We start from the raw sequence: 23,665 nt of genomic DNA on the forward strand, positions 1-23,665 counted from the left end.
AGTTCGTGTTTTTCTTATCTTACACCTTGTTATCCGAAAGCAATCCTGGTATATAAACAAGTCAGTGTGTCCATGCTGCAATAAAATTTTATAGACATTAAATCTTGAACTTAAAATTAATTTAATCAAATTAAAATCAATTAAATTAATTGATTTATTTTATCCATGCAGGAGTGGGTACATGTGTATAAACACTTATGAGGGCCAAAAGAAGGGACCTGCCCCTGAAGGTCACAGGCAGTTGTGAGCTATCTGATGTGGGCGCTGGGAACCCAACTTGGACCCTCCTGACAGAGCAGCAGCAACTTAACTGCTGAGCCATCTTTCCACCACCTGAATCTTGTTCTTTTAAATAATTTTCATAGGTATCAAAATAGTCTGTTGATTTTTAAAAACAATTTAAATGTACAACCATTATTAGTATAGGGACAAACAACATAGGTATTAAAGCCAGGTATTGTGATGCACACCTTTAACTTCAACACTTTGGGATGGAAGCAGAAGCTGGTCCTGCGTGGAGAGGATGCAGAGAGAGGTTTTGGATCCCCTGCTCTAGCATCCTTGTGTTCATTTATGTATCTTTTGTCACTCACTTGCTGAGGAATCTGGGCTGGATATCCCACCTTTTGGATTTGTCTGTTTGCTAAACAGTGGTGTGAGCCGCTTGTTCCTGATCTTGAAATTAATTATACCTCAAGGCTAACAAAATCCAAAACCATTTTAAATCCCTTGTTTGCTGTCTCTCTGTGTCCCTAAATCTAGGCGATATCCCCTGACATGATTCAGTAAACCCAGTCAGTGAGGCTTTGGCTTGCAGATCCGGCTTTCTCTAAGGACCAACTGTGCCAGCACGATCCCACTTTGCTCTGAAAAATAAACTCACCACCACTTGGAGTTTTTATTGAAGACAGCCTTTTTCTTTCTTTCTTTTTCTTTTTTTTTTCTTTTTCGAGACAGGATTTTTCTTTGTATCCCTGGGTGTCCTGGAACTCACTCTCTCTAAGACAGCTATTTTTAAAAGCTAACAAAATGGAGACATCACTGTCCTATATAGCAGAGCATTCTGGTGTATGACTCCTTCAGTCAGAAGGAAGCAGTGATTGCTCATGTTACCGTGTCTTCCATTCCTTCTCACTTGGTTTCCTACTTTTCAAACTATTCACATCTTTGACCAAACTGGCTAGAAGTTATATACTATTTTTTGTTGTTGTTGTTTTTCAAGGCAGGGTTTCTAACTCTGCGTATCCTGGAACTAGCTCTGTAGTCCAGGCTGGCCTGGAACGCAGAAATTCACTTGCCTCTGCCTCCCAAGTGCTGGGATTAAAGTCAGGCACCACCACTGCCCAGCAGTATTTGTTTACTTTTGAGTTAATTGCCAATAAGCATACTTCTGATAAGAATGCTTTTAAGTTAAGATACTATCCCTTATCTAGATCAGCACATCCTGAACAGGAAAAATAATAGAATTTTAGCTGATTATGTTTTTGAAGACCCATCAAAACAGACAAAATAGATAGTTCAATGGTTAAGGTGAGGACCAGAACTCACATCCCCCAAACAAACCCAGGTGGGTTTGGCAGCCCGTCTGTAATTTTGGACCTTGGGAGGCAGAGGATCTCCAGGCTAGCCCAATACCAGTTGTAGGGGCAATTTCTGGGTTCAATTGAGAAACCCTGCCTCAATGGATGAAATGAAAAGTAAATGGAGAAAGACTTTCAACATCAATGTCAGGGCTACATACACATGCACCCATTTACATACATGCATGTGAATACTAATACACACTCATGCACACATGTGCACACAGGAGGTGTCAAACAGATAGACGTAGTTGACTTTTGGATAGCAAATTTTTGCATTGGGAGCACTGAGTACTGAAGATGCTTGAACAGTACAGCTAACAAAATAGCTCAAATCCCATATGGTAGTGGCATGTTCCAGTTTTTGTTCTATACTTGGTAATGATAATAATTACCTATTATAGGGCTTTTAATGTGCAAAATACTGTCATCTTTATTCTTGGATCTGAGTCATATTCTGTTGCCAGAGGATAATTCTGCTCATCCACCAAGAAGATAATGGAGGCTCAGCCGGGACCAAGATTATTCGGCTAGTAACTGGCAGTGGCAAGAGTTCTGTCTGCAAGCTCTCTTTCCATAACTGTAATTGTAGTCATTTCATTTTATTGTGCTTCATGGATCTTGTTCATGGATCAAACTCTAATTAGTTTGTCTGAACTTTTCTTTGGTTCCTCTTATCAAAGTGCTAAATTACTGTAGACTTTCCACAGAAGTTTCTGGTGGGCGGGTAAGCAAGCGTCTTCTGTCTGAGAGCATTTTGTGTGGGAGCCTGGAGAAGGCCGTAGAGGAAGTCAGTGTGATTCAGAGTGGAGGGACAGAAGTCCTCTGCCATTCAGCTTGGTGAGGACATGAAGGGGCTGTCCTCGGTCTATCAAGGATTTAGTGGCTGTAATAACTGACAGGGAGAAAAGGACTAAGGACTGTGAGCTACAAAGATGCCTGTAGGAAAGGGAAGAACAGGCTGAGCACTAGCACTGTAGGTAGACCTGAGCCAGGACTGAACCAGCAGGTTTAAATACGCCATGTCTCCGAACCAGAAGTCTGAGTTTAGAGAACTCTTATGAGGTAGCAAATCTCCCGGAATCAGCCTTCTGCCATCTGCCTCAGAATATCTGAGATCTGCTCTGCCTAGGATTGGGGCAAGGGTGAAAATGGCTTCCTAAACTGAGCCTCCAATTAATCTTTGGTTGGGATGTGTCTTAGGGTTTCTATTGCTTTAACAAAGCACAAAACAGCAGGTTGGGGAGGAAAGGGTTTATTTGGCTTATACTTCCACATTGCTGTCCATCACTGAAGGACAGGAACTCAAACAGAGCAGGATCCTGGAGGCAGGAGCTGCTGCAGAAGCTGTGGAGGAGTGCTGCTCACTGGCTTGCTCCCCCCTCTGCCTTGCTCAGCCTGCTTTTTTATAGTTTCCAGAACCATTAGCTTAGGGATGGTACCACCCACAGGGGCTGGATCTCATGGAGGCATTTGCTCAGCTGTTTCCTCTCTGATGACTCTAGCTTGTGTCAACTTGACACAAACACATCACAATTAAGCCACAACCTTTCCTTACTTATTCATCCCCAAGATCTCAAAATTAGTACATGACTTTAAAAGTCCCATGATCTTTACAAATTCAAACCCATTAAAATTTCAGTCCCTTAAAATAGTCTCTTAAAATCCAAAGTCTCTCAAATATGGGCTCCAGTAAAATACTTTCTTACTCGAAGAGGGAAAAACCAGGGCATAGTTACAATCAAATCAAAGCAAACCCAAATTCCAGCCTTTCAAGGTCTGGGATCCACTCATGATCTCCAGCCCCACCCTCTGCAGCACACATAGCTTGTCTTCTAGGCTCTGGCGGGCTCCACTCTCCTGCTGCTGCTGCTCTTGGTGGTCATCCATGGTACTGGCATCTCCAAAGTGCTGGGGGTCTCTGCTACAACTGGGCTGCACTTTAACCCATAGCCTTTCATAGGACTCCTCATGATGCCAAGCCTCAACTTCTTGGCATGACCCCTTCAATCCTCGGTCTTCAACTGACACTCAGCCTCAGGCTCCACCTTCACCAGTGATCTCTGTGGCCTCTCACAGTGCCAAGCCTCCGCTATGCTCCATGACCCCTTCATGCCTTCAAAACCAGTACCACCTGGGTGACTCTTACACATTACCAAGCCTGGCTGCCAGCACAAAGCATAGCTTCTCTGTGGAGGAAACACTTCCCAGTGATGCTGCTCTCTTCTCCATCACCGCTAATTTCTCAGCTCCAGCCGAGCAGCATGGAGTATCCCAGCAGAGCACAGGTTTTGCTTCAGCAGTTGTGGTGTCTTGTTAACCACAGCTGATTCTTCAGCCCCTGCTAACCAGAACCACAGAATCTTAATTCAGTATGATGAATAGCCCCAATAAAGTCTTTAAACTTCCTTCTGAAAGTTCACAAGGCAGGCCTCCGTCCTTTGCACTGCTCTCAACAGTCTTGTCTTCCAAGCTCTCACAGAACATCCCACAGAGCTCTTAATATTCAATGACTCTTGTAGCCCAGAGTTCTAAGGCCTTTTCCCAACCCTCCCAACAACCTTGTGTGTCACAGCAACACTACGCCGGTACCACTTTGTCTCAGTTAGGGTTTCTGTTGCTGAGACAAAACATGACCAAAAAGTGCTTGTTGGGGAGGAAAGGGTTTATTTGGCTTACATTTCCACATTGCTGTTCATCACTGAAGGAAGTCAGGACAGGAACTCAACAGGGCAAGAACCTGGAGGCAGGAGCTGATACAGAAGCCATGGAGGGATGCTGCTTACTGACTTACTTCCCCTGGCTTGCTCAGCCTGCTTTCTTATAGAACCCAGGATTTCCAGCCAAAGGATGGCACCACCCACCATGGGCTAGATATTTATGTGTTTAATTGCTTTGGGTTCCATTATGTTTAGGAAAGTTCTGGTCACTTTGTTGATGACAAAGACTTCCTTGGAGAAAATGGAGTCTGACTGTCCTTGAATTGGCTTCTTGACCCAGCCCCAACACTGAGCTGTTGGTTAGTGAAAACCCTCACCCTGGTGTACCACTTTCAGTTCCTCACCTCCTACCCTCAGTCCTCCTGCTGCTGGGATCCACCCTCAGCAAGGATGTGTCAAGTTGGGTTTGGTATACCTGCTGGGCCTTTAGAAGCTTACCTACTGATCCCTACCTTCTCCTGACTCTAATCTCCATTTAGCCTCATTTTGGGGTTTGAGCCTGATTTCTCTGCTCTACTGCAGAACCCTCATCACAGCCAAATGTTGTGGCCATGTCTCTGGCCAAGCCTTGGGACACACAGGCAGAAGGATCCTTACAAGTGTTAGGCTATCCTGGTCTTAGTAGTTAGTCCAATTAAAAAAACCAAATCTAAACAAAACAAAACCCTCATTGCTATAATCCCTCTGCAGTAAAGGCTCCCTTGCTTTCATTAAGGAGTGTCACAAATAAATACCTTAATGAATATATCTTAATTAATTTTTAAAACATTAAAAAGTGAAATGAGCTAGAAAAGGCTAAAAGCAATAAAGGCTGTTTTTGTTTTTGTAGTTGTCGATGTTGGGTGGTGACTAGTTACTACAGACCAAACCCCGGCAGGATTATTTAGACAGAAAGGACTCTTTCTTCACTGCTTCTTCTTTCTCAGCTTGTCTCCTTTAGCTAATTTTCTTTCTGTATTTGAAAACTAGAAAGTGATTTCTTGTGAGCTCCGACATTCCATAAACCTATTGTATTTGTGGTGCGGATTTGTGTGTTAGATGGTCTTTGTACCATAGTAGCCCTCCTACGAGATACTGCTATCATAGTATCATATTTGTATTATAGTGTTTGTATCATAGTAACCCTCCAATGGAGGAGGAATTCATAACCTCATCCATCTCTGTTGGTATGCTAACATGTACACATATTTGTAATATTCCATATTGTGTCTTTTTCTTGCTGGTTCAAATGCCAAGACTTCTATCTTTGTTACTTCTTGGGTTCTCCAAACTCCTATTCCCCTCTCAAGGTTTGTCATAATGTTGGAGCAGCACATCCTGGGGTGCAGCCTGGCAGAACCCTGGAAGGGAAATAAGAACCTGACATTTGGCAGCAGTGTGGATGGAGATCTACTGGTAGGCAGCTGCCCCTACTGCTGGAAGTCAGGCTATTATTTTCTTTCCTGAAATTGAGAGTATTTATTTTAAATAAGGGAGGTTTGGGGCAGGGTTATGACTAACTTTTCATCTTACTCCCCTTGTCCTTTTATGCTCTACGAGGTTTACTGAGAGCAACATTGATTTGGTGGATTGGATAATTCTCGGTCATGGGATGTTTGGCAGCATTCATAGCTTCAACCCTAGATGCCAGTAACATTCCTCTCACGGAGACAACCCGGAATGTATACAGACATGGCCAAATGTTGAAGGTGTGAGGAGGGCTGAGAGGAGTGAGGTACTGCAGCATGTTTCTTCCTGGAGACTCTCTGCCCTGCAGGCACCATGTATTGTTTTAGGTACAGCATGTCTGTGCACACACACCTGTGCTTAGAATGCCCTGTGCCTTCAGCTTTTAGGCCTAAGCTCTGTCTTCAAGACCCAGATCCTCTGTGGAGCTTTTTCCAGTACTCTCTGTAACCGTATTGCCCTTCCTTTGTGTCCCCTACAGGTTAATGTGCAGACAAAGTGCATCCCACAGGCCAATCTTTATGCTAGGGCCAAGTGATGCAATAAATGAATTAGATGGGATTTCTTGGCTTTCCGCTGCTTATAGTGTAGCTTATTATGTTATACGCTCTATTTGTAGTTCTCGTGAGTACCGTACATTCCCATAGCATAAGGAAGGACCAAGGATTATGTGTATTTCCTAACTCCTCATACAGCATTTGACAAAAGTCAGACTCCATGTGTAGTTGGTGAATAAAGGAAATAACTTATTTCCTTCTCTACATCTTCATTTTCATTGTTTATCAGACTGTCTTCACTGGACATGAGCTTTTGCCAGTTTCCAAATGAGACACCCTAACTTCTGTTGCTCCCTTCAGATCTCAGCTTCCAGAATGCCAGGATGAATGTCTTCAGTGCAAATCCTGCCCCTTTGATTAAAAATCATCAGGCATCCTGTTGAATCCAGTATTTTTAAACAGAAGTGTGTGTCATAATTGACCTGGCCTTTCTGGCTAGACCCTTTCCTGTGCTTCTCTTTAGCACCTGAAAAGCCTTTGGCTTTCTAAAGAACTGTTCTGTTTCATACCCTGAAACAGTTACTTTTCTAGTTACTTTTCTATTGCTGGGAAAAGGACCATGGCCAAGGCAACTTAGAAAAGAAAAAGTTTACTGGGGCTCATAGTTCCAGAGAGTGAGTCCACAACATCATGGCAGGGAGCATGGCAGCCTGCAGTCAGGAATGTCTCTGGATCAGTAGCTGAGAGCTTACATCTTGATCCACAAGCAAGAAGCAGAGAGAGAGAGAGAGAGAGAGAGAGAGAGAGAGAGAGAGAGAGAGAGAGAGAGAGAGAGAGAGAGAGAGAGAGAGAGAGCGCTAACTGGGAATGGCGTGGACGTTAGAAACCTGAACACCCACTCCTAATGACACCCTCCTCCTTCAAGACCATACCTTCTAGTCCTTACCAAACAGTTCTACCCACTGAGCCTATGGGGCCATTCTCATTCAGATCACCACACCAACTCATAACTCATCCTGTAACATTCAGTTCAGGATTATTTCTTTCTGGGACCCTCTTCTGAACCAGCCACCAAACTCTGATAGAAATTCCTTGTTTGTGTCCCATAAGAACTGTTTTAATTGCTTGTTTTTAATATTTTGAAAATTTTATTGACAATTTCATATGTGTATATGTTGTATTTTGATTCTATTTCTAGTGAACTTTCCTATCCCCCTCAATGTTCATTTGAATGCTCCATAATTTCCTGTGAATAGGTCTGCCTTGATCACTTCTGCCATAAGTCTTTAGAGAGCAGAAATCAAATCTTAGTCATCTTTGTATCCCACAGATTTATCATAGTAGTGATGACAAGTGGCTGGCCCACTGATATTGTTCGAATAAACAAAGGTGTGAATGAAAAGCTTATTTAGAGATATTTTAAGGTAATTTTTTAAATGATTATGTTTTGCTTTTGCTTTCTACAGATATTGGTATCAACCTGACAGATCCTATGTTCAGAGGAATTTATAGGGGGGTGCAGAAGCATCAAGGTAAATGTTTCTTTTAATAAGGCAACTTCTATGAAGACAAACTTTATGCCTCAAGGTAGATCTTGAAAAGCATAATCCACTCTTAAAATTGAAACATTAAAGAACTTAATGTAGCTGAACGAAAGTCTAAAAGTCCAGCACTCAGAAGGAAGAGGAAAGAGGACATAGCAAGTTTGAGGCCAGCCCGGGCTGTGTAGTAAGAATTTGTTTTAAAACAAAACCCCTCATCATTATATGTCAGATAAAACAATAAACCACATCAAACAAGCCATGTTGGTAAGCCATTGTTTTGAACAGCAGGGCATGCAGCCTAACAATTACTTCCTGTCAGCATCAGTTTATCAAGTTCTTTTTCTCTGTGAATCAGTCTTGGCTGTCCTGGAACTCACTCTGTAGACTAGGCTGGCCTCGAACTCACAGAGATCCACCTGGCTCTGTCTCCCAAGTGCTGGGATTAAAGACATGTACCAGTACTGCCCTTTTTATCAAGTTCTTAAGAAACATTTTCAGGGGCTATAGTTGGCTCGGTAGTTAAAAGAGAGCACTTACTACTCTTGTGAAGGACCCAAGTCCAGTTCCCAGCACCCACACCGGCACTGGCAGCTCACAACTGCTTATAAGCCCAGCTCTCAAACCTCGGAAGCCCTCTTCTGGCTTCCGACAGCATGCACATTCGTGTGCACATACCCACCAACAGACACACCCACATAATAAAAAGTAAGTCTTTTAGAAAGGAAGAAGCATTTTTCAGCCAAGGACAAAGTGCAGTGTCATTGAAGAAAAGTGTACTGCTGTCTTTCCCCCTATTTTCCTTCTCCCCTTCCTGTCTGTGTCTCTACTTAGAGACCTTTTAACATAATTAATAAAAACCTAGAGACAGATATTGGGGCTCAAGCTGAAGATCAGAAAAGCAAAGCAGCCAATCCACTAGAGAGTTCTCACCTCTACAATGCTCAGTCCAAATGGGCGATCCATCGAACCTCAGACTGAGACTGAGCCCCTGAACTCCTGTCTCCTCCTGTCTTATACTCCTCTCTAGTGCTGGGATTAAAGGCATGCACCACTACCACCTGGCCTCTATGGCTAGTGTGGCTGCTGGGATTAAAAGTGTGTGCCACCACTGCCTGGCCGGTATGGCTAATATGGCTACTGGGATTAAAGGTGTATGGCACCACTGCCTGGCCTGTATGGCTGACTAGTATGGCTAACTTTGCACTCTGATCTTTGGGCAAGCTTTATTTATTAAACACAAATAATATACCACTATAAGACCTAGTATATAGGTGGGACCATAGAGTTATATCTTAAAGATTAAGTGTAGGCTTCAGCAGAAGCAAGTGGTTTGTATTATCATGTAAGCTCATTTTCCTCCCAAGTCCTAAGACTGCAAGCCAGCGACCAATACAAGCTCTGCAAGTGCTGTATCACTAGGCAACGTCTCCCATGTGCAAGGTCACTGATGAGGCTGTGAGGTGACCAAGCAGGAAGTGGTGGTGACAACACATTTTAAAGGCAGTGTGTCTACAACAGACGTGTCTGTGCACACTGCCTGTGCTCACTACGTATGTGCGAACAGAAATGTTGGTATGTTGGTTTTGTGGTTGAGGATGAGAGAGTTCCATCCAGCAGTAAGCCAAGTCAGAAACTGACCGTGCTGCGCTTCTCTAGATGGTGGTGGGTAGCTTTTCTAAATACAAGCAATGTCCCTGTCACTCGAAACAACAACAAAAATGCTTTCTCAGGTCTCACCACAAAACTTAACTCTCCTACTTCATTTGGACATTTGGATGATATGTTTATATGTTATTTATATAATAAACTTAACTGCTGAGTAAATTACATTCTGCTTTCCTTGCCCATGTAGCATTTAGATTTCATGCTTTGCTTTTGCATGTATATATGCATTTGTGTTTGTGTGTTTCTGACATAAATTATCACTACTACAGTTGTGCAGTTTATAATCTAGCCAGCCTAGCTGCTGTACTCAGTATAAGATTAACTAAGGTGATCTTTGTCTCAAATTTTATAGCTACTTTAGAAGTAACAATAATTGAATCCTATTTACATTTACTCGGATGATTAAATATGAAATTAATAACTGAGTTTTTATATTTTATTTGCTGCCCATTTGTTTCTGGCTGTAACACTGGCTGGGGAGATGGCTCAGTGTATACAGTGCTTGCAGTGCAAAGCATGAAGTCCTGAGTCCAGACCCCAGCACCCACGTTAAAGCTGAGAACAGCAGAATGCATCTGTGAGCTTGGGGTGTGGCAGGGAGACAGGCGGATCCTGGGGCTTGCTGGCCAGGTGGTCCATCGGAAACAGTGAGCTGCAGGTTCAGTGAGAGTCTCAAAATAAATGCTACACAATGCTAGAGGAAGACACACAGTGATGTCCTCTAGACTGCACGTATGTATATGCATGGGCACACCCACGTGCACACCTTCTCATATACACGGAAATGCAGATTTCAGATACACAGCACATAAATTGATTGTAGTCATTGAGTTCATCTTTAATTTGGACCTCCTGACTTCTGCCATCATCTCCTTTTTGATCAAAAAGTAAAAATATAATTAACTTATTAATTATTCAGTTTCTTGTTTTATACTTTTTTTAAGGTTTTGCAACTCGAGTTTTACTATATTATAGTGAAATAGCACTGACTTGGCTGTGTTTTAGTACATGATTTTTTTAAATTTTTACTTTGAGAGAAAAAAATTATAGATAATATCTCTGTATATTTCTAGATGTTCTTAATATGTGATTTTTCTTACACAGATGACTTACAGGATGTAATACAGAGAGCTATCCAGATTGGTGTCAAAAAGGTAACATCTGAATTTGGTTATTATTAAATTTCTTTGTCTCTAAAATAAATTTTGGTTAAAATGCTGCAAAGTAAAAGAAAAAGAGCTAGTAGCACACACTTAGTGAATATTTCTGTGTGTAAAATAGCAGGTAAATAGAAATACTTTGTTCACAGCTGTTTATAGTGCACAATCCTCAGGTTTGTGATCAGAATGTGACAGTGTCTGTGATAGAAAAAATAAACTTGAAACAAGTACTGGATGCAAAGACAACTCTGAGTAGATGCTGTCCTCTAGCTTGGCATGTGTTAGAAACAGTCATCAAAACACATGCATGCACTGCCGTACATGCTTTCATCTTAACAATATAAAATTATTGTTATTATTAATTAATATATTTATTTATATCCCCACCAAAGTTGTCCCTCCCTCCTCTCCTCCTACCTTCCCGTTTCCCATCTACTCCTCCTCTAATAAGAAAGTGAGTATTAACTAGCTTAAACCAAATTCTTCAAGTAGTTCTTTAAGTTAGTTGTACAAACACCAGACTAGCCCACACCTACAAGAAACAGACTCATATTCGATAGCATAGTGTCAGTTCACTTTGTAACTATTCTAAGTTAAGCACCCTCAGTTCTAAAACCTGACACGACTAGATAAATTCTGCAGTCTCCGACCCCGAGATTATATCGATTATCCAGAAGTAGCAAGAAAGGACCAAAGGCACGTGAGCTCTCCATCATATGCTCACTCCCTCGGGATAAATCATTTGTGTCTCGTGTCCCCATGTCAGCAGGAGCACTGCACTCACTTCTAGTCAAGCACACACACATACACACACGCACACACGTGTAGATGGTAGGTGGAAACAGGAGCAGAGGCAGACTCACTGGGACTTACTGAGTTCCTTCCCAGCAGCTGTGTAGTGGTGATTGAGGCATGGTTTTGGCATCACAGACTTGGCTTCCAGTCCCAGCGTCCTCCTTCCTAGCTTTGAAACTTGGACTAGTCTAGTCTTCAGTTTTCTCATCCATAAAAAAGGAATGTTTTAAAAATATTCAAGATAAGTGTCCTGTGGGTTAAAGAAAATCCCGAGTATCAACAAGTCATCATGATGTGTGTGGTGACATCACCACTGCCAGATCAGGAGCATTGTACCCTAGGAGAGGAGACCATGGCCTAGGCTTGTCTTTCCTTTCGTAGGCTATTTGGAGAAGTTATATGTAGTGTATGTAAATTTGGTTGGAAACTATTCTACACAATTGCAGTTTTGTATGTGGACAGTTGTAGACAGAACTTTCTGTTTACAGTCCCACAACCATTCAGTCCCAAATAAACACACAGAGGCATATATTAATTATAAACGGTTTGGCCTATTGCTCAGGCTTATTACTAATTAGCTCTTAAGACTTAAATTCACCTATAATTCTGTCTGTTTAGCCACGTGGCCTGGTACCTTTTCTCAGTAAAGCATTCTCATCTTGCTTCTTCTGCTTCTGGCTAGTGACTGCCTCTCTGCCTTTCCTGGTCTCAGAATTCTCCTACTCTGGTCACTCTGCTTATACTTCCTGCCTGGATTCTTGGCCAATCAGTGTTTTATTAATATAAATAAATATAAATGACAAATCTTTACAGTGTACAATAGCATTATCCCACAGCAGGCATCTGGTTTAGTTTTAAAGAATTAGGTAAGCTTAGTGAAGAATAGTTTTCCTGATATCTTAAAAATTTCTTAAATCCTATGTTCTATGGGCATTTGAGATTTTTTTAAATATTTATTTATTTATTTATTTATTTATTTATTATGTATACAATATTCTGTTTGCGTGTATGTCTCCAGGCCAGAAGAGGGCACCATACCTCATTACAGATGGTTGTGAGCCACCATGTGGTTGCTGGGAATTGAACTCAGGACCTTTGGAAGAGCAGGCAATGCTTTTAACCACTGAGCCATCTCTCCAGCCCCCGGCATTTGAGATTTTAATTAGGACTGTATATCCCCTGTATAGATGCTCAGTGGCTGGTCATACTGGAGGTTTAAGTTGCTGCATGACACCATTTATTTTTCATATGCAATTCCACCTTTGTTTTGTGTGCATTCTCTTTGATGCGCACCTACAATGAATTCTTTAGCTTAGAGAGACTTGGCAATATGTTTTAAATAAATAAGTAATCAGTGTCATTAATTCAAACTTTAGGAAACTGTACCTTAAACAGCACTGCCTTGGTAGCCACCTTTGACACAGGGTTCTTTAATTTTGTCTGACAGATTAGCAGAGATGGGCAGCCTAACTACCAAGTGGCTGTAATGGCTGTCTGAAGTATGCTGATTTCTCAAGAGCCATGAATTCGTTTTACACAGAATTGTCACTGCATTAATGTATCAGTTTTTGGTCTTAGAACCCCTCTATTTTCTTTAGTATTATGGTGGAGCCTCTAAAGAGCTTTTAGGTGGGTTGTTATGTATTATATATGTTATATTTAGGAATTAAAGCAAAAATATTTTAAATATCAACTCATCTTAGAATATGATAAACTATAACATACAGTATATTTTAATAACAAATACCTATTTTCTAAACAAACCTTAGCAGCAGGGGATTGTGTTACATTGTGTCTCTGTGGCTAAGTTAGAAGACCGCTGCTTTACATGTAGTTTCTGGGGTCAGTTAGCTGTGATACTCTGTCAGGTGTCATCTGATTGACCTTCCTGTATGTTTGAGATGGAACGAGACTGAAGAAGATGAGAGACGTATTGTATTCTTAAAGAAGCAGTTTTGACCTCCTGGGAGTTCCCAGCCCATACTGGAGACTTGTTAAATTAACCAACACTGTTCTGTTACTGATTTACATGATCATTGATTTCAGTGAACAGAATTTTGAATTTGCAGGTCTCTAGCTATTCTGTCTTCTGTAACATATAAATCATGTCCTCAGGAGACTTGGGGGTCTAGTAGAGACAAGCATGTGAATACACGTTACTGTTTAACACAGGAATCCTGGGGAGGGGAGGGTGTGTGGATAGGAGTCAGGTAGCACTGTGTGTCGAGATGATCTTCCTCCTAAATGGTAAAGGAAGGGAAGGGGTGGGGGGGGGCAAGGGAAGCGCCTTCAGTGAGCTGGTGGGGGGTGTTTGGCGAACAGTTGTTGATGTCCCTGGAGAAGTCAGCTTCTTTACTTCTTGCCATTTCAGTTTATGATCACAGGTGGAAGTCTACAAGACAGTAAAGATGCTCTGCAGTTGGCACACACAAATGGTACCCTCTTCTTACTTTTACCTAACAAAATGTGAATTAATTGATTATGAAGAAGTCTTTCTGAGATCTGCTGAAGGTACAAATACGGAGAATGCTGACTATAGAAATGACAGGAAAATAGCTGATTTCTGTGGATCATGACTATGTTGACAGATTAGAGTACTCTGTGGTATATCAGTGTCTGGAAAAACCTTGTAGTACTTAACAGAGATTAGGATTTCAGTAAATAAGGGTAAAGTTATCCACATACATCATTTACCTTCAAGTAATTCTGATATAAAATTTTATGTGTGTATTTTAATGTTTGATATGAATTTTTATTTAAAATCTTTTAACTAAAATTGTAGAGGATTATTGTTACTGAACATTTATTTTGTGAGTCAGACTGTGTAAGGCCCAGGGGTTTAAGCAATAATATAATATACTACTCTTAGGGCTAGAGAGATGACTTGGCATTTAAGAGCATTTGCTGCTCTTGCAGAGGATTCAAGTTCAGTTCCCAGTAAGGGGCAGCTGCCCACAAGACGCAGCACAGGGGATGAGGCATCCTCTTCTGGTCTCCACGGGCACTCCTCAACACACACACTACTAAAATGAAAATGCGCTGCTCTCCGGGTGCTCACACATTCCATGCTTATTTCAAATCTTAGCAGCTTATTTGACATTCATATAACTGTTTTATATGCATACTTTGCTAGAAATCTAGAGATTAGGCATCCCACAATTTTTTTTTACAGTACAGCTGTGTTTCTTTTATGCATGAAATCTTATCAAAAACTGTTTTTTATAGAAATCTTTAAAATGCATGCTTTTCTTTCAGCTGCATTGACTCTCAATCTTAAAAACATGAAAACAATCATCTTCCAAGGATTTTTTGAAGTATGAGGGAAGATTTTCTTCCATGCTTTGCATTCTCAACAGTTTAGTTTTGAAATTCTTCTCCCATCTTTATTACTATCCTTCCTCCCACTAAAGAGACGTCTGCTGGTCCTATTACCTGTGGGAGAGCCTGAGGAAAGCTCTGTACCCTTCTTTGAGTTCAGCTGCGAGTTCCTGTTGAATTCCTAAAACAAACAGAACTGGGTCTCTTGGTTTAGAGGCCCAACCCAGGGCACTGTGCATGGTGCATGTGATAGCCAAGCACTCTGCCGTTGAGCCAATCTCCCAGCCCTGATACACAGACTTCTGGCTTGTGTTTCTTACTATTGAAGCTACTAAAGGTTTGGCCTCCAGGTAGTGAGCTGTGTTTTTTATTGACTCTCTAAGTCAGTCCTGCAGGTGCCCGTGGAGCTGGAGTGACAGCAGTTGTGAACTGCCTGGCACAGGGACCAAGCTCTAGTCCTCTCCCAGAGCAGCAGGCACTTTTAAACACCTCCGTCTCTACTGCTGACCTTTCTAAGGGAGGCGCATGGTGGTTGTTTATTAAATACATGAATTGTGATGGCATGTAAACAGGGAATCTAAAGGACAAACCTGGGTGCCGCTTTGGCAGGACATGCAGCACATTTGCTGAAATTGGAACCAAAGAAGACCAGCATGGCTCCTGTACAAGAGGACATGCGAATTTGTGAAGCGCTACATATTTAAATAAAAAAAGATAAAATTAGATGATGATATTTTAATAAATCATTCCACTCTCCATTCTCAGGTGCTTGATATATGATCAGCTTTGGAAAGAATTCATTGACTATTTTATTAATACATGAAGGTAGTTTTTATATGCATATCTCACTTTTTAACATATTTAGAAATTCTTGTTTAATGTACATAATTCTGGAAGTTTGAATTGTTTATAGCTGTCAAAGATAAGTTGAAATTGCCCTTTTCACTTATTTTAATGTGTTAGCTATTAATATGAACAATATTCTGAAAATAACCCTAAGATGTGGTTTTCTGTTAGACATGTTTTTCAGTACAGTTGGGTGTCATCCCACAAGATGTGATGAATTTGAAAAGAATAGCCCTGATGGTTACTTGGCAGGATTGCTGGACCTTGCTAGGAACAACAAGGACAAAGTTGTAGCAATAGGGGAATGTGGACTCGGTAAGTGCAAACCTCCACACTTAGCATTCTTTTGAAAATAACTGCTTGTTATGTTCAAATCCTCAATAATGATTATTCTTTCTTTTAAAGATTTTGACCGCCTGCAGTTTTGTCCCAAAGATACTCAGCTCAAGTAAGGAAATTTGTTGATTTGAGAAACGGTTGTAAACTCCTAAGAATGATTTTTATTTGGCACATGTGGTGTTAGACATCAAGGTGTGGTTGCTTCCCCTGGCATATATCAAGAGTTAAGTGAAACAAAGACCACACATCTTGGCATGAAACTAATAATCCCCAGCTGATTAATCATTGGATCTGATCTGAATGATAGAACAAAGGGATATGTTCTGTATCATAGATGTTTTGGTAGTGGTGGCAAGAGATATATTTATGCACAAACCATCTACCGTTTGTCCACTGTAGTTTCTTAGATATGAAGAAGAATCTGGACCAAATTACCTCTTAATAAATTTTGTAATTTGATTGGGGGGGAGCATCTATGGCACCTGATGTGATGACCTGAGAGACTTCACATTATACTGCCAGGAGTGTTAGAGACACTTTGAGATCTGTCTATGAACACCATGTAATCAGTTCGCCTAACCCGAAAAGTTCACCGATTCACACTGGGACAGAAGCTTCTCAGGCCATTCCTCTGCTCTAGTGTCTGTCTGGGCCAGGATGAGCTTCCTGAACCAGAGACCAGATCATGAGAAGCTCTGCTGCAGAGTCCCACAGGATACCTTGCCCGTATGGTCTTTCTTCTATCTACAATGAGTTTAAAGTGATTCTCAAGTGCCACCTAAATACTGCAGACCAGTATTGATAGTGTTCACAGGTTCTATTTACTTCTCTGAAGATAGCTTCTATCATCAGTGTTAGAACATAGTGTGTGTAGCAGGGTATGATTAAGCTGTAGCACACATCCAAGCGTCTATAATAGAGTGGAGCTCAGTCTGTTCTGTAAATGATTGCTGAGTGTCTCTTCAGTGTGATAAGAGTAAAGCTTGGCTCTTCGGCTTTTATAGACAAGAGAGTCTATAAGTAATCGTTGTAGGCTAGTACGTGCTGTCAGGAAAGTGTATACGCTCGAGGACTTGTGTTCAGTTCCTACCACCACCACTAAAAGCAGAAAGGGTATGTCTAGGAGATGGATGAACAGGGGAGTCTGCAATGTCCTTGCTAAGGTGACAGCATGATGTTGGTCTCCTTAAAAAAGGATAAGCTAAGAACAAACTAAAGCGAAGATATTGGTAAGATTGTAGGCAGTTTTTAACTTGAGATTCTAAAATGTCTATAGAAGTAATAATCTCATTTGGATTGTTGTCAAGAAGACAGATACCCAGGGACCCCCCCCCATCCCACTTTGCCCCCCACCCTGTCCCCGTATAAGGCTAATCTCTCCTGTGTCCATCAATTTCAGTATACCTACCTAAGTATATTGAAAATACACAGCAGACTGGTGTTCTTCCAGTGTGTCGAAAACATACAGCAGGTCTGCTCGTGTAGTTCCCTTGGTGTCTAGTTAAGGAAGGTGGTGCTCTCTGTTTCCTGTATGGATAAAAGGGCTGTAATTTGATTTTTACTGTTGAACTTATTGTTTTTGGAAGAATTTAGATCTTGACCTAGACTTTGTGTATGCATACGTGTGCACAGATACACATGCATGTGTGTGCATATGGAGGTCAGATGTCAGTAAGGAGTTGCCCAGCTGTTTTGAGGCAGTGTTCATAACTGGGACCTGGGATTCTTCTTTTACATGGATATCAAATTCAGGATCACATGAATGCCTGGCAAACACTTTATTTACCAAGCCACCTCCCCAGGCCCTTGAGCTATGCTTTCTTTTGTTTTTTTCTTCCTTCCTTCTTTTTTTTTTATTTTTTTTTAATTTTTAATTTTTTTTTTTTGAGACAGGGTCTCCCTGTAGTCCTAGTTGACCTGGAACTCACTATGCAGACTTAGCGAAATCCTCCTGCTTCTGCCTCTTGAATGCTAGGATTAAAGGCATGCATCACCACACCTGGCTTTTTTATAGCATGTGAAATATTAATCTAGTAAATGATTTGTTGGTTTATAAAAAAATACTTTTCCTTTTATAAAAGCATAATAGTTATTGCGTGTGAGAAATATAAGTAATGTATCTTCAGAGAGCAGGCCTGAGGTGGGACACAGTCTTGCTGTTCCCTGGTTGTCTGTTCCTTTATACGCTTCAGTGTTCTCATTGTTAGTATGAGGATGTCTCTGTCCCCCTCTTTTCAGTATATGATGGGTAAAGTGCATAGTGCATGCCTGTACAGATTGAGATTGACTACTCAATAATTATGGCTTCTAAAGGAAAATGCCAGCTGTGGCTTTCGTTGAGGGTTTTTGAGGAATGCTTTCAAAAAATACATCACATCAGCTTTGCGCAGTGGCAGTATCGTAGCCAATGAGGTTTATCCGAGGCGCGATTATTGCTAATTGAAAACTTTTCCCAATACCCCGCCATGACGACTTGCAATATAGTCGGCATTGGCAATTTTTGACAGTCTCTACGGAGAAGAAAAAAAAAAATACATCACATCACCGTGTCCATGTATATGCACGTGGAAGTTGGAAGAGGCTGTCAGAAAAAATACATCACTGTGTCTGTGTATATGCATGTGGAAGTCAGGAGAGGCTGTCAGAAAAAATACATCACTGTGTCCGTGTATATGCACGTGGAAGTCAGGAGAGGCTGTCAGAAAAAATACATCACTGTGTCCGTGTATATGCATGTGGAAGTCAGGAGAGGCTGTCAGAAAAAATACATCACTGTGTCCGTGTATATGCACGTGGAAGTCAGGAGAGGCTGTCAGAAAAAATACATCACTGTGTCCGTGTATATGCATGTGGAAGTCAGGAGAGGCTGTCAGAAAAAATACATCACTGTGTCCGTGTATATGCACGTGGAAGTCAGGAGAGAGTGTCAGAAAAAATACATGACTGTGTCCGTGTATATGCATGTGGAAGTCAGGAGAGGGTGTCAGAAAAAATACATGACTGTGTCCGTGTATATGCACGTGGAAGTCAGGAGAGGCTGTCAGAAAAAATACATCACTGTGTCCGTGTATATGCATGTGGAAGTCAGGAGAGGGTGTCAGAAAAAATACATGACTGTGTCCGTGTATATGCACGTGGAAGTCGGGAGAGGGTGTCAGAAAAAAAACATCACTGTGTCCGTGTATATGCACGTGGAAGTCAGGAGAGGATGTCAGAAAAAAAACATCACTGTGTCCGTGTATATGCACGTGGAAGTCAGGAGAGGATGTCAGGTCCGCTGTACCTGCAGTACAGGCACTGTGAATCAGCCGTTCTGTGCGCGCTGGGAACATGGCTCTCTGTGACAGCAGCCAGTGCTCTTAACCAGGGAACCATCCACCTCTCCAGCCCCGAGAAGCGCTCTTTTAGAGAACAAGAAGGTGAAGCAAGGAATGGGAACAAGGAAAAGGCCTGCTTTGGTTATGAAAGTTTATCTTTTGAATCATAGCAGTGTTTCTAACTTAGATACCCTGTTCCACTTGCCCTGGACACTTTTCTTGGGGCTTTACAGTGTTAATATTATGTAGGTCTTTTTTTTTTTAAAGCAGGCATCAGAAAGATTTGAAAATATTACCATGAGGACACTCAGGTGCCCCATCCAGGCTGTCAGCCAGCTGGGAGAGGATTACCGCCAGTGTCACGCTGGGCTTTTCCACCCAGTCCTAACCAGGAGCAGCTGCTGCTCCGCAGCTGCCCCTGGCAAGCTCTGTCCTCAGCGCTGACCCAAGCTATCTGAAGTAGTACTCAACCCGAGTAAGTCAGAGCTGTGACGGGATGGACAGCTGCGAACCACGAGTGATTTTGTTTATGAGCCGGAAGGAGTTATTAGTCAGATAAACAGAGGCAGCTGGTTGGTTTTGTTTTTCCACTTTAAAAGGCAGTTATTTGATGTTACATACCTGTTATCCTCAGTGTGTACTGGTAGTGTGTTTTTTTGTTTAGCCATGTGGAAATTTTCTGTGAGGGAGCAGGCCTGCCATGTCATGCAAGCGGAGGCCAGAGGCCAACTGTGGTGTGGACTTCGTTCTCTGCGTCCTACTTCGGTGTGTGCTGGGGATGGAACTCAGGCGCAGCTTTCATCCTCGTCACGCAGCAAATACTTGTACCTGCTGAATCATCTCACCAGCCCCCACTTGACTTTTTTTGTTTTGTTTTTTTGAGACAGGGTTTCTCTGTAGCTTTGGAGCCTGTCCTCGAACTTGTTCTGTAAATCAGGCTGGCCACGAGCTCACAGAGATGCCTGTCTCTGCCTCTCTAGTGTTGGGATTGAAGGTGTGTGCCACCACTGCCTGCTAGCACTTGACTTTTTAAACATTTAAAACATTTATTTTTGTGTATATGAGTGTTCTGCCTGCATATGTGCGTGCAGTACCAGCAAAGACCAAGAGAGGGCATCAGAGCCCCTGGGACTGCAGTTACACTTGGTTTTGAGGAAGTGAACCTGTGCCCTGGGAAAAGCAGCCAGTGCTCTTAACCCGCTAAGCCATTTCTCCAGAGCCCTCCACACACATATCACATACTCTTCATGGTACCTATTTGGCTTAAACTCATGGATCTTTTTTTCAATTCTCTGGGCACATTATAAGCTTTTGTTATAAATAAATATTATTAATAAATTATACATTTGCCTAGTCTGTGACAGAAAGCTACTTTCTAAACTGTTTAGTTCTATAAAACAGTGACTTGGTCGTGTGGCTGAGCCATGGGGTTATGTGTGGTGAGCACCATGGGGAGATCGTTGTCTATGGTGTATAGCTGCATTTACATTTACACAGTGACAACGCACACTGAATGTTGGCACATGTGCTACTTTAGTGGCTGTGGAAGATGTGGGTAGTAGTAATTCTTGGGGTTTTTTGAAACAGGTTTCATGTGGCCCAGATTGGCCTCAAACTAATTAGGTAGTTGCAGATCAGCTTGAACTTCTGATCATGTCTCCATCTCGCAAGTGCTGAAAATGCAGTCCTGATCCACCGCGCTTGCTTTCAGGTGGTGCTGGGGATTGAACCCAGGCTTTGTGCATGCCAGACAAGGACTCCTGGCTCTGTCCCCAGCCCACTACTAGTAATCTTAATCTTTTCTTCCAGGTTTTTATGTTTCCTAGCCTGCAAAATGTTCCCACTTTAACTGAAACAAAGTCACTTTTGCTTATTCTAGCCCAGCAGGATTAGTTAATAAATGGAGACCCGATGGACATAGTGGAAATGGATTTGTAATCCTAGTAAATGAAGCATCCCGTTCCAGAAGCTAAGTGACAGGAAAGAGCCTGATGGGTTTTTTTTTTTAAGATTTATTTATTTATTATGTATACAACATTCTGCCTTGATGTATGCCCACACGCCAGAGGAGGGCGCCAGATCTCAGTACAGGTGGTTGTGAGCCACCATGTGGTTGCTAGAAATTGAACTCAGGACCTCTGGAAGAGCAGCCAGTGTTCTTAACCTCTGAGCCATCTCTCCAGCCCCAGCCTGATGGTTTTTAATATCTGGATCACTATTTTCACTTCCATATTCCCGTTTCTAGATAATAAAATTCCTTTAGTTAAAACTTATTTGATATATGTCTCACACTAAAATAAAATTTTTAATGTGGAAATTTTTATGCATTGTGTAGATATTTCGAAAAACAATTTGAACTGTCAGAACAGACACAGTTACCAATGTTTCTTCATTGTCGAAACTCACATGCCGACTTTTTGGGTGAGTTAAAAGTGAAAAATCATTACAGTTTAAGAACTGTGTGGTAGTTGGGCTGAAGTAGCTGAAATTTGTTTTTTAATTCACAGACATAATGAGAAGAAATAGAGACCGGTGTGTGGGCGGCGTGGTAAGTATCAATGGCTGTGTTAAGTGTGGTTGGCTTTGGCTCACTCAGATATCAAAAGTAAAGTTATGGAGTCTCTTAGTTGAAAGACATGAAATTTTACTGTTGGGTTTACAGGCTAGATGGTGTATAAACAGTTAACAATTTTAGTCATGCTTCTGTCAAAGTACAAGAACAAGTGCCGAATTCTCACAGGAAACAAGGTGAATGAACACAGCTATCAGTGTGCACTCTTTCCCACCACCCATCCCGTAGTGCTCTTCTGTTTAAATGTGACACAAACCACTGCCTATAGCGTCTTAGAATAGCCCGTCGTTTCGTTCAGGTTTGCTTCCTCATTTGTTAGCTGGTAGCCATTCTTCTCGCTCTGATGTGCGCTCGTCCACTATGATATATATTCTGTTCTTAAATGTTCCTCACGTGGAGATTTTAGTCATTACTCTTGAGACATTTCCCATAAATATTCTCTACTGTCCCTTGGCTGTTGCATCTCTGATAGTAATCTAGTCTTTTTGGATCATAGGCTTTAGTAAATAATCTGCGTTAAAAAATTACAAACTGGGTGGTGGTGGCGCACGCCTTTAATCCCAGCACTTGGGACGCAGACGCAGGCAGATCTCTGTGAGTTTGAGGCCAGACTGGTCTACAGAGCTAGTTCCAGGACAGTTAGAACTGTTACACAGAGAAACCCTGTCTCAAAAAAAAAAAAATGCTCACATACATAAAATTTCAAATGCAATTTCAGGAGATTCAATGACCATCTCTTGGGGTAAAGGTTGTTACTTAGGTATTTAAATCACAGTTCCATTGTGCCGATCAAGGAGATAGGACCTAACCCTGAGCATTTTTGCGACTTTGCTTGGAACACACTTGTAATTTTATTACAGTTAGTGTGTGTGTGAATGTGTATCTGTGTCATGCTGTGTGTGTAGGTCAGAGGACAGCTTGCTGAAGTTGGTTCTCCCCTTCCACCATGTGTCTCAGGAACTGAACTCTGCTCAGTTAGCACCTTCACCCAAGGGGCCATCTCTCTGACCCTGACCTGTTTTTCAAGGCTTCCCCCTGCTCGGTGTTTCATGCCACTAGCGAGAGATGTACGTCATTTCCGTGTTGCTCTCATGTTGATGGTACTTCGCACATCTCCTCTGTAGTTTACTAAGTCTGTGCTCTGTAATTTCCCCTCTAGGAGCTATACTTAGGAATTGAGAAAGGTTTTAATTAATGACCTGGCATTACTGATGGTATTTATTGTCATTTCTAGACTTCCCCTCACTCATTTCCTTTATTTCTAAGTAAAACTTTAATCAGATGAGTCTATGACTTCAAAAAGTTAATACCAAGAACAGCAGAGCCAACTGAAATATCTGAACTTAATAAAAAAATCGCCCAATAAAGCATTAACAAGTGCTCTGAACTGGCTTATAAGAAATCACATTTTAAATTATCTTTATATTACTGGAAGATTTTTTTTCAGTTCACTGGAAATGCTGAGGGGAAAATCAAATCTTACAGGCAGCTGTGTAACATGCTCTCCTTGGACAGTGGTGACCTGACTTCATTTGTAAAGCAGTGTTACTGTTGGTTATTGCTTTTTATTAGATATGGACACCTAAAGCAAGAAAAAAAGATCTCAGCCTTTTTTGCCTGTGTGGCTGGTGTGGATAATGTAACAATTCTCATTTTTATTTTAATTTATTTGTGTTTCGTGTACACACACACACACACACACAAACACAAAGGTACTCACTGAGACCAGAAGAGGGCATCAGATCCCCTGCAACTCAGTGTGAGTGCTGGGAATTGAACCCAGATCCTCTGCAAAAGCAGCAAGCACTCTAACTGCTGAGGCCCACAAGTGACATTTTAAAAGCAATATTCTCACCACTTTATAGA

General features: G+C 41.6%; 1 protein-coding gene, 1 non-coding gene and 1 pseudogene across 7 annotated transcripts in view; all 3 read left to right on the top strand.

Moving 5' to 3' along the window:
• Tatdn1 (TatD DNase domain containing 1) overlaps positions 1–23,665 on the top strand; it is a 34,758-nt gene that overhangs the window by 1,193 nt on the left and 9,900 nt on the right. The window contains exons 2-10 of one of the 6 annotated variants that reach the window (XM_075960963.1): positions 7,710–7,775; positions 10,557–10,606; positions 12,855–13,036; positions 13,779–13,918; positions 15,743–15,886; positions 15,977–16,019; positions 19,914–19,992; positions 21,563–21,648; positions 21,735–21,775. In XM_075960963.1, coding sequence (XP_075817078.1) covers positions 19,928–19,992; positions 21,563–21,648; positions 21,735–21,775 — 192 coding nt within the window. In that variant the 5' untranslated portion in view covers positions 7,710–7,775; positions 10,557–10,606; positions 12,855–13,036; ... (2 more) ...; positions 15,977–16,019; positions 19,914–19,927. Of the gene's footprint in view, positions 1–7,709; positions 7,776–10,556; positions 10,607–12,854; positions 13,037–13,778; positions 13,919–15,742; positions 15,887–15,976; positions 16,020–19,913; positions 19,993–21,562; positions 21,649–21,734; positions 21,776–23,665 lie in introns of those variants that run through there. The other 5 variants (XM_075960958.1, XM_075960961.1, XM_075960962.1 and 2 more) reach the window with 5 other exon arrangements.
• Positions 15,338–15,429, top strand: LOC142845284 (U6 spliceosomal RNA; annotated as a pseudogene).
• LOC142845352 (U4 spliceosomal RNA) lies at positions 18,289–18,429 on the top strand. The gene has a single exon (XR_012909900.1). It is a non-coding gene; the product is annotated as a U4 spliceosomal RNA (small nuclear RNA).

This window comes from Microtus pennsylvanicus, chromosome 2 (assembly GCF_037038515.1).
Source record: "Microtus pennsylvanicus isolate mMicPen1 chromosome 2, mMicPen1.hap1, whole genome shotgun sequence".
NCBI lineage: Eukaryota > Metazoa > Chordata > Mammalia > Rodentia > Cricetidae > Microtus > Microtus pennsylvanicus.